The 11,717-nt window shown below is 37.8% G+C and overlaps 1 protein-coding gene across 1 annotated transcript; it reads right to left on the bottom strand.

Moving 5' to 3' along the window:
- Positions 1-662: 662 nt before the first annotated feature.
- serpine2 (serpin peptidase inhibitor, clade E (nexin, plasminogen activator inhibitor type 1), member 2) lies at positions 663-10,788 on the bottom strand. Its single transcript, XM_006637618.3, has 9 exons — positions 10,628-10,788; positions 7,979-8,258; positions 7,239-7,466; positions 6,325-6,522; positions 5,900-6,098; positions 5,326-5,423; positions 4,006-4,092; positions 3,383-3,466; positions 663-2,491 (listed from the first exon to the last, which is right to left on the bottom strand). The coding sequence occupies exons 2-9, from the start codon at positions 8,238-8,240 to the stop codon at positions 2,454-2,456; spliced, it is 1,194 nt and encodes a 397-aa protein (XP_006637681.3). The 5' UTR covers positions 8,241-8,258; positions 10,628-10,788; the 3' UTR covers positions 663-2,453.
- Positions 10,789-11,717: the final 929 nt, after the last annotated feature.

The following is an 11,717-nucleotide window of genomic DNA, read 5'->3' as shown; positions in this document are numbered from 1 at the left end:
CCGAGTGTTTATCACTGTTTTCTTTAAGCGTGTGTATCAACATTAGAGCAAGATCAAAGCTATATCATTAATCGTTCAAAATACGCAATAAATGATCCTTGGAAAAATGTAAACGAGTGGAGCGATTATTGCTCCCTTTTTGACAGTAAATCGGCCTGAGATGTTGCGTGTTACAGAACAGCTCTGAGCTCTTGGTCAGGCATGATGAGACTTAAACTATTGACAATATCCGTTTACTCCAACAGAGGCTCGCAGTAACACAAAGCCTAATCCGGAAGGCAGTGAGCGCAATGGAGCATTCACCCTGAACATCAGTCCTCCACAGGGCACCGACACACACCCCGGGGACAATTTAGATACGATTGTTAGACAGTCTAGACCGCTCATCTTCGGACTGCGGGGAAGGAAGCCCCTGCAGGAACAAAATGCAGCCCCATAACGAAAACAGGCAAACGCCACACGGAAGGGTCTGATCCCCGGAAACAAGAGTTCAAAATCCAGACTTCACCAGAACGCATCGCGTTCTCCTTTACGCCTGTTTTCCCTGCAAGAAGTCGGGATCTCTAAAGGGTCAAATGCACACAGTGGCGTGCTCAGTCTTGCTCCGTTTTAGAGATGCCTGCGTCATTAACACCAATACAAATTAAAACGTAAAACACGGATGTGGTTCTACAAGATCTGTAGGAAAGATTTTAATGGCGCATGCTTAGTGACACAATACATCTTAGGGAAAGTTTTCCTCTCAAGTTGTGTTCAAGCAAGTTGCACAAACCTGCTCAGCATCCACAGCGACATACAGTACAGTAATTACAGAGACATCCATATTTAACATTTTTATGCAACCAGATGCTAGCAACTAGAAAAACTGGTTCATCTTTTTACCAGTTCAGATGAGACAACCTCATTGTCTAACAGACTTAACTTTTGAAACTGGTCATCTTGCACTTTTAAAGATTCCCTCATCTTCAGCAGACTTGGATTAGTTTTCTCACAGACCCAGTGTGCCGATTCAACGAATTTGCAAAATGATACTTCTTTCACACGTCTTTACTTTCTTTCTTCACCCGGTCCTAATCATCTTTCACTGCATCTAATTAAAATCATTTCAATAGATTAATCTGTTTGGGGGAAAGTGCACAAGCTAGCTAATAGTTCACTGACAGCACTGAGAAATTAAGAATGTAGAAGTCCACTACAACTGCTGGAGAAAAAAAAAACAACTCCTTTAACCACAATCCAGGAGATTAAAATTATTAAAAAAAGGTTTTCCCACTCAAAGGAAACATTCCAATGCAAAATGCGATTATTGAAAGTTTTATTAATCATACTGTATTAAGGTAAGATTCACTGTAATACTGTTGAGGATTTCATTATACAAAAACTTACAATTCATGTTGCGGTTTCCACAACTATTCTTTAAGAATTCTATTCAATACAAGCACAAAAAAAATGCAAAATGTGACCAAATACAATACGAATATTTAACAATAAAATAAAAAACAAATTTTATTAAACAAATGCATTACCTTAGATTTTGACTTTTGCAACATTAGAGATAATTAAATGACATCCCTAGGGATTCAAAAACCAAAATGTTGTGTATGCAGTCACCAAACTTGGTTCACAAGTGTCATTTGGCTAAAGAAGTGTGTTATTGGGAAAGCAAACCAATCCAAAATCCAAACCAATTTCAATTCTTTACACAATTGGCCTGGAGAAAAATTCATAATTGTTGCTTACGGTTTGCTCAAACACATTTCTCTGTAGTATACCTCAAATGAACTGAGAACTTCACTCAATGGCAAGATTCCATTTGCGTTTGGATCTTAAAGTATTACAGTGCATAAATAAACAGCACAATTCAATATTTTACTTTAAGTATTGGTTTGTAAGCATTTAAAAACATTATAATTTGATCTGTGAAGAAGCAGGTTTAATTGAAAGATATAAAGTTGATTACACACATTTTACTCCAAATAAAAAACATGTTTAGGAAAGTCAAGTCAGAACAAAATCCATAGTTTACAATTTTGTTTCTCTACAGTAAACACTTGTTTCACTTTGATGACATTTACTCACTCATTTTTCTTGAACACTTTGAGATTTATCCCTGTTGCTTCTGTGAAATAAATTACATGTACAAGCTACTGAACTGTAACACCCAATATTTAATACTAAAAAAATATTTTAAAAGGGCAAAAAAATGGATATCAAACGATATGAACTTTGAATGAAAACAACACAGCAAAGGCACTATAAAAATGCAGGGATGTTTCATGAATAAATCTACTGTATTTGCCACAATAATGAAGCTGTGTGAAATCATCACCAGCCCTAGAAGAGTCTCTTTTAACACTTATAGCAAGTGGTCCTACTAGAAAGCAAGACAATGGAGGCAATAGAACCAAAGTAAGGTAGTCTGTTTGTGTCTCATCTCTCAGCACAGTGATGATCTAAGGCTTGTTAATTTGGCCCATGAAGAGCACAGTACCTGAAAAACACCAAAAGTCAGACAGTTAATTCAATGAGAAAAGGCCCCCTCCAGCTCATCAAAACTGAATTATCACTTATTTTACCAGATGCCAGTGTCAATGCCAGTGAAGCCAGGTTATTACCATATTTATGGAAATCTTTCTGCTTTAGGCAGCTAGGTGGGAACTGTTACTGCATTTACACAAAACTATTGAACTTATTTTAGTTAAATGTATTTGCAAACAGTGCAAAATCAGTTTTATTGTGCATCGGTGATGACTAACATTATTAGGTCTTCCATTTTGGCAAAGTCTGTGTTACTGCACTGCAGCTCTACACAGAACAGATGACATGCCATTCTTCAAGAGCTGCTGGGTGACATCACTAAGCTCCAGGTCAGAGCCTGCACGGCCCAGTTCAGCTCTGAAAAGTTGAGGAGGAAGACTTGCAATGACCATGCCGATTCTGTGACACAGCCCAGTAATTCTCTCCGAGTTACTGCACTAAAATTAATTGTGCACACCTATATAATCCCAACATCTACAAACGCCTGAAGTGTCTTTGCCAAAATAAAATTAAGCTGCTCTAGTACTTGGTGTCTCTTGTTTCTCTGTTGAGATTGCTGGAGAAGACTGCGTGTTGTCTAACAGTTTAACTTCTCTACACAAGCTCCTCGCGTAAAGACTTGTTTGCATTGTACTGGATATTAATAGGATGGTGGCTTATAGCAATATATTCTAGTTTGTACAGACCTAGAAATACATTACAAAAACAAAAAAGACACCATAATTGTGAAACTTTAAATTCTACAGCCAGTATGTACAGTATTTGAAAATCAATCAAGCATGGATCATTCAGAAGAGAGGATGAAGGAGAATGCAAGACAGAACGGGGTTCTGCAAATCTCTACCTGTCGCCTTGTGTCGAACGATGAACAAGAATGGTCTGTCCACAATGACCCATGGGGGTGATGACCGGGCCAGTAAAATTGCAGCTTGAGAGAGAAAAATGGAATTTGATACAAAAAACTAAAAAGCATCAAATAGCATACTAAGGTCAAAGCCCTTTAGTTATTGAAATGTTGATATAAAATTGCTTCAAGTATCACTCACATGCAGATTACTCTATAGTGGTTATGGGTCTGGGTCCCATAAATGAGAAGTATGCAATTAAGGTTGTGTTAAATCTGTAGTACTAAGTGACTGAATCCAACATGCTCCTGTGACCATAAAAATAAGGGTCTGTTACAGGAATGTGCAATCCTGATCCTTGAGAATTGGTCTGTCTGCAGGTTTTCTACGCGTTTCTGTTGATTCAAAAGCACCTTACAACCCCATCAGGTCCAGATGCAAAGGCTTCATAGAACAGTACTTATAAAACAACAATCGGGCCACAGCTAACTGTAAAGCAACTGGACTAAATTTAACAGACTTAGGCCATTAAGAACTGAATGAAAATAGACACACCAGCCGTGCAAACCTAGAATCAGACAGCCCTGGCCTACTCTGTCAGCTGCAGAAGTCAGAATCTTACTTGTTGCAGCTGATGCTTTGGTGCCATCCTCAGTCACCTCAATTTTGGATTTCTGCAATGCCTTCGATACATGGAGGGGCTCTGAACCTATCAATAAGAAGACAGCAAAAATGTAAAAAAACCAAAACTTTTATTAATAAATTACATTACAAGGTCTTTTAAAATGTAAACTCATGGAAGTATTTTCCAGCCATCTTCAAGGTGATATGAAGCTGAATGAGGAAAAGACAGAGACATGGAAAAGGTTAAAAGTTACGTGTATGTTTAAAAATGCTTTTAAACTTGGGGGAAAAAAAGCAGGAGTTGTAAATCAAGTGTCCTTTTGAACATGGTGTTGTGTCCAATACAGGCTGTTCTATTTGTCACAGAAAAGAAGGTTACGTTTTAAATGAAGATCTACATCTTGATGGTTATGAGTGCTTAATGTCCACTCTCATTTAACTTGTAATTAAGATTACCTACTCACTGCTCCTGCCGGCGATCAATATTTTGAAGAGAAATTAGGTTTTATGTATAATTTCTTAACAGAAGCCTGATCATGTTATTATATCAATAACTGAATGAATTACAATAAAATGTCTCTTTTGCATGTTAATTAAGAAACAGCTCTCAATCAAGAGATAATACATAATTTAACAGTCAGTCACTCCATTTCAGGGCACGTTTTAAAATCCCTTGCTGTCCCTGTTCATTGATCAACACGAGTTATATGGTTAACCTACTTGTCTATCTATAGACCTGCCAGCCATAACAGCTAGTAAAGAGTCATTTTAAACCACGAGGAGCTTTTAGCAAATTTTTATTTTTCCCATATCAAAAGTGACGTGACCATATATTTTTATATAGTAGACCATATAGTTTTATTTAATGCATGCGTTAAAGGCATGCGATTCTATAAATCATTACAAAGCCTCTTATTGACAATAATGGCTGGGTAACCAGGAGTCTGCCCTGGTGGAACTCCACGATGAACAAGACTGCCAGTCCACTACAGGTCATAGACACGAAATCACCTGCACAGCTTGTCTTCAGGAGGCAAGGGGAAACTGGAGCACCTGGAGTAAACCCACATGGGCACAGAGAGAACCTGCAATCTTCACACAGGAGGTACACCGGGCAGAACCAGAACCAGGACCCAACAGCTGTTGGAGTGCTAGCTGCCACACCACTGTGCGTTTCCCCAACATTAAACCAGGAAAAACAACTGCCTTTTAACTTCAAGGGTTAACACAAAACGGAACACTGGTTCCTAAGGTCAGACATCTACCAAGATATTTCAAGCGGATTAAAGCAGCTGTACCAGCATTTATTTATACTTACTTATTTGTTTAAAGTTTGCTTTTGTTTGATCGAACATATCTGTAATACCAAGAGCTGAGAGAGGTGCCTCCAAATCTGTTTCTGCTTCCACTGTAAATCTGTAAAAGATGAGGGACCGGCATTGATAACAGACTTTCTAAACACAACAGCTGTATTGCATTGCCACATGTTTCACAACTTGTAAAAATGGATTGCACAGCACTGAAGTGACATCATGGGGGATTTTTTTTTTATTGCTACAAAAGCAGTCCCCAACCATGATGGAGCACTGAAACAATAAGTGTGAATTCTGTCAATTTGATAAATTAATTGCAATGATTATCACAGCTTTGATAAACTGAATCTCAAAAGAAGTCTCCATACCCAGAACAGGAAGCTTATTTCATTTGCAAACTGAATAAAAACAGATTTGGCAAAAACCAAATCTTTATAGTGAAACGGGAGAAGCAGGTTTAAACTTGGCAGCTTTAAGAAAACTATTCTTCCAGAAAACAGTTTGAACATGTTAGGGCCTTTAGAATATGTACATTCCACGATCATATCTTAAAAGGCAGCTCAAAGTGGTTCACCTTACTTTGGCAGGAGAAGTCGTACTTTTCTCTGGTTCATAAGCTTCGTCCAGCTCTGAATGGTCATGGTGCTGATGTGGGGAATTATTTCAGAGACCAGAGTACTGTCTTCAGAAGGCACTGCGATCAGCATACTGATAGTGTCTCCATGGTAGGGCAGCTCGATGACTTTGTACTTGATGCCAAAAGGGGTACTTGCCAAGCCTAGGGAAACAAGCACTCGATCAGCACTGCAGCCCTAATTATACATTAAACAAAAAAAAGACATGTAAACTGCTGATTGTATGAAATACTTCTATTTGTCAGCTGTTGTTTCTCATTAATCTTACCACCGAACATGCAATTTAGTTCTGAGCTCCCCAATCGGCAGTACTGCATGCCTGAAGTTCCAACATCCTGGATGATAACCTTAATCTCAAGGAGCTCTTACCAATGTTGAACACGGAAAGCTGTGACATCATAGGAATTCTGTAAACCTTCCCATCTCCTGCAGTGAAATTTCTCATCTTGGTGTTCTCGGGCTGAAACCGTGATTTCCACAAGCCCTTGAAGTATATGGCATTTACTGCTACGAGCCTGGTGAGAGCCCCATCAAGCATGTCTGAAGAGACAATTGTAGGTATCATGCCTGAAACAGCAAACAGACACCATGTTAAAGTGAATGAAGACAATACAGAGTAAAAAATATGAATACTGTAACTACTTTTCGTAGCCTATGCCTCTACTTGAACATGAGTGCTGACAAAAGAAACAGACTTATTAAATGAGGTTAATTGAAAGAGGGGAAAAAAATTACACAAGCCTTTAATAACAAACCACCATATATCAGTCACTTTTATGTAGTTACTCCTACTATATACCCTATGCCTACATTGCAGTTCATCTAAACAGGTGCTGAACAGCTTGTGTGGATTTTTGAAGTTTTCTAGGCTATCCCAGTGAATTCTTCATTATGGAGAAACAAAATAAAGGAGGCTAGCAATTGCAAGTATTTAAATTAGATCTACGAAATGATTCAGTGATCTACAAAAGGACAATAACCTTGCCCCTTTTAAAACTACAACCTGCTCCCGTTTTGTGGTCATGTGGGTGTTGAGCAATCTTTTGGGCATAATGCCAGATTAAAACAAGTCTTCCTTCACTGACGATTACATTAACACACCAAAATCCCAGGAACGTCAGAAGTGGTACACAGTCAATTGTAACAGCTTAGACGATTTTGCTTTCAGTTTTTTTTTTTTAATGCAGTACATTCTAGTGATCACAGACATGTTTCAGCTTTACAGCCCTTCATCACTGATGTATGGGGAAATGTTTAAAACAACTTGCAGTCTGACAACTTACCTTTTGTATGATCTCTAACCCAGTTGTTGATAGAATCTGCAGCTTCGCTGGTGTCAGAAAAGTCTAAATTCTTTGATTCACACTGGAAATTGGCTTTGTTAGTAGAAACAAAGAGGTCTTCCATTTTAAAGCCTTGCTGAGCAAAAATCGCATTGGCTATGGTCACCAAGTCCCGATTTTCTCTGGAAGTCAGATTTTTGTGTAGTCTTTTCAGCATTTTATAAGGCCCTTGGAAATTAAGCACAGATAGCAAAATTATTTAAACCAACTACCAAAAAGTAGCAGAAAGTACTGATTTTACCTAATTAAACCAATATATTTCTGGAACGTCTCCAATACATCTGCATAAATAAAACTGATGTCCTCAAATATGGTCTCGTAGCCAATCTATAACTGATACAAACAACCGATAGACATCACTGTCACTTCTGCATCACTGTCGGAAATATAATCTCTTTTCAATATTACTGACTTTTTTTAAAAATACAATCCTTGATTTGCAGAGATCACTGTAATTCTGTAAAAATTATTCAGCTGGCACATCTGCATCATTATCATGTTGAATTAAGGTGAACAAGCAAGTCCAGGCAAAGCTGAAATAGTGATAAAACAGTTTTATTGACCTAGTGAAAAAGTAAGATAAACTGCATCACAATTAAAAAAGAATGATGACTTAAAATAACGTGGTGTGGACTGGAGAAAATGTGCTACCCAATACCATGCAATACCAGGCCACATACCATGCTTCTTATATCTCAAGGCTGTCAGAATCTGTCTTCTGGTGTTGCCCTCTGCTCCCACCAACAGCATTCCCAGGATGCTGGCCACACTATGTGGAGACATAACCACATTTTCCTGTGGCCTGGACCTCACAACCTGGGCAAACAGCTGAATCCCCAAGTCTGAGCCCCGCTCTCCATAGGAAGAAGTACTTGGGATCTGGGCATAGACAGTGGACATCGCCATGCCCAGGGACAGCAGGATGAGGGAGAGATGTCCCATTCTGGACTATTTATACACCTAGAAGGAAATACATAAAGATATATTAAAGACGACTGCCCTGCAAAAATGTTAAATCATAAATAATATATAATCACATTTCCATGTAGTAGAGCTCAACTGTTCAAACAGTAGAAAAAACAAGGTTGCAATTCACAGGAAAAAAGGGACATGTTAAACATCTGATATAGAAATGCATAGTTTACATCTTTTGTTTTGGCTAAAAATAAAACCACACAATGAAACGCCATTTCACAAACCTTTGTCTGGCTCTGCAAGATCAACTGTAAATATACGTGGATGTATAATTTAAGCATTTCGTAACCAGAGAAACCACTAGCGCAAGGCTAATGTTACAGCATGTTCCAAACCATACAGAAAACATACACCCAAGCAAAAGCAATGAGCAGCAGCCATGTTTGAGACACAGCTAATTTAAAAGATGTCAGAATGGTTATCATTTATTTTCCCATCTTTCAGATAACTCACGCAGCACTTAAGGAGCTTCTCATCCTAGGTACATTCATTTGCCAGCTGTCACCTCCCTGTTCTGTTCACTTTTATATTTTATGAGTAGGCCTTCACCAATACAGATCCAAATATTCAAATGCTTGGCTGTCATGAAGAATGGGTAAACATCAAGGACCGAAACAAAAAGACCCAAATAATGATTCATTTGTGAATTTCATTTATCAGACAAACTTGACTCAGCTTTTCGCTTTTCAAACTACTATGTTTGTATACTTTATAGTAAAGATTAAGCTCAACACTGCACATACTTCTTGAAGGCACATTGAAACGTTGGTTCTCTTTATAGAAAATATCTGCTTGGACAATTACCTAGTTTCTAGAGAAATATTGCATAAACTCTCAGAAGGGGAAAGAATTATATACCTTTACCCCTGTTAGATAAATTGGTAATCTGTACATAAAATGCTCAACTATTTTTTCTTCAGCTAATGTAAGCCATATTCTAATGGGTAAGATATTTCCGTTTTCAAACAACTACGTATTATTTGTGCACAGTGGGTTCATTACAGGAAGTAGCTTGCGGGAAAGTTTAGTTATAGTCTCTTGCAAGAAGATTAAAAATTATTTGCAAATACTATTTTCAATGCATCATCATTAAACTGCAAAATCATTCAAATCCTTTTACAAATACAGTTCTTTAATAAAACGTCCTATGAACAGCAAAGATAAACGGCTGATATGAATAGAAAATAACATGGTAACTTCACTGTGAATCATTCCTCTACAGTAGTCTGAAATTCCCCAAAGTACAATATTTGTAGTGCCTTGCACTACAAATATTGATGTGCAGAATTAAAATGTAGTTGTCAGTAAGGGGGTCAGATAACATTCAACTTCTTTGCAAGTCAAACAGCGCAAATATTTTAATTTACCTGAAAAATTTGGAATTTGAAAATTCCGTACAGAAGAAAAGAGTAGGAAAAGAATAACGTCGTTTAAAAACGTAAAATCTTAAATGGTTTACGAGGTTAGGTGTCCGACGGTTGTAGCACTAATTCTATGAAATAATTGTCACAAAGCTGAAAAAAAATTGATCCCTCCCTTTCTCCTCACACCTTAAAAACTTTAATATACATTTAATCGTTCAGACGGGGCTACAATGATGTTCTCCAAAATGAAAACGATCTAGGCGGAACCCCCACTTAAAGCAGACCAACGCATAAAATATTTGTTCAGCTACGTTTTACAAATTAAACGCTTGTCCTTCCGTGCAAAATATTTTCAAGCGTTTCTCGAAATGTGTCAGATGGTAAACTTAATCCTTCACCAAGGTAAGTATTCTTGCAATTTATCACACGATGTTTCTTAACTTTTACAGCGTTTTGAATGTATTGTTTGTTTACACACAACAATACTGAGGTGTTGGAAAAGAGATATTTGTATTGTGTACAATATGTGTATTGTACTGGTTGAGAGAAGAACCTTCCGGATCAGTGAAACAATTTCTTGACTATTCTGAAATAGTATCGCAAATGTGTTCATCCAACAAAGACATTTTATACATTTACACATACATTTAAAAAATGGCTGACAATTAAACTTCTAGGTAAAAGGCTATAGGTTGTACTAAATATATAACTGCTGGGCACTTCTGCGTCTTTAAAAAAAATGCAGTTCTGACTATAGTAACCAGGAACGTTTACCGACTGCTTTCAAGCGATTAATTCCAGAAAATAAGGTTTACTTTGTTTCACTGCTACCCTGAAAAAGTGTTTTTATCCACGTGCAAGCTTTTACAAACACGTCGTTTTCCCTTAATTATCTAAGCAACCCGACGTAAAGTGTAGCGAATTCAAACCCAACAAAGCCAGCGCCGCGAATTAGCTGTAACCAAACCCCACCTGTAAGAAGAACCTTACCTTTTGATTTCCCAAAATGCTTTCGTTTCAGTGCATAACACACAAACAAACTACGAAAGCCTTCAAAAACTTCCGTAGCGAGTTAATTAAATATACATCGATATATTACGTCTTTAAAAATCTCACAGTTATCCCTCTTACATTTATACCATGTGTGGACAAACTACCGCCCCTTGTTTATTTTACTAGCTTTTCAAGAACTCCTCCCTGGGAGCTGGAGGACGAGATGAGTGGAGAACGAAACGCCGCTTTTACTTCGTCAACAGGAAATGACACCTCCTTAGAAATTTCGTTTAAAAGGCCCTGACAGAGGAGTTTGTCTGGTGTGCTCCTTGTTATTGTATTTTCCGAAATAATATTTTGTTTCAATATGGAGTAACCGTAAGCAGTGAACTGTTAAACAGCCTCCCGATTTACTTTTCCTCGGTAAATGATTTTGCTGCTTATCATCTTAATGCTTATTAAATCAAACATATTCCAATAACGTCATTTAGGCGTCGAATCGAATTATTTCAATAATTCAATATCCAGGCGTATCATTTGAAAGAGGGCATTTTATAAGTTCAGGGAAACCAGAATAGCTCATTAAACACCCATGCTGCAGAAAGACGGCGAGCTTTGTGGGTCTACTCTAAAACTCGTTACATAGAGTATTATGCGAGGGAATATCAAGATAAATTATGTTATGGGGTGCCAGCAGAAGACTTCTATAGGAACAAGTGATTAAGTGTAATGAAATGCCCACATGCATTTCTAATTTTGTATTAATGGAAAACCATTAAAAAAGCTTCAGGCGAATATCAACACTTCGGTTGACTAAGACGGTTTCAGGCAGCGTGAGCTGGGTTGATCCAGAACTGATTTCACAAATATGTCCTTCTGTTCCTGCAATCTCTGGAGGTGGAGCAGTCCATATGAACGATGCAGACAGAACCTGAAGTACTGCATTTATGCTCCAGGTGTTTGGGGATAAAAACTGTCAGCACAGTTCATTTTGCACCTGGAATTACTTTTCTCAGCAAATTATGACATAGTGAAGTATAGCCAAAAGTCAAGCTTTTGTGTGCCAGTTGCTTCAGAAATTGGCAAT

The sequence above is a fragment of the Lepisosteus oculatus genome, chromosome 13, assembly GCF_040954835.1.
Source record: "Lepisosteus oculatus isolate fLepOcu1 chromosome 13, fLepOcu1.hap2, whole genome shotgun sequence".
Lineage (NCBI taxonomy): Eukaryota > Metazoa > Chordata > Actinopteri > Semionotiformes > Lepisosteidae > Lepisosteus > Lepisosteus oculatus.
This window is presented reverse-complemented; position numbering and strand designations above follow the sequence as displayed.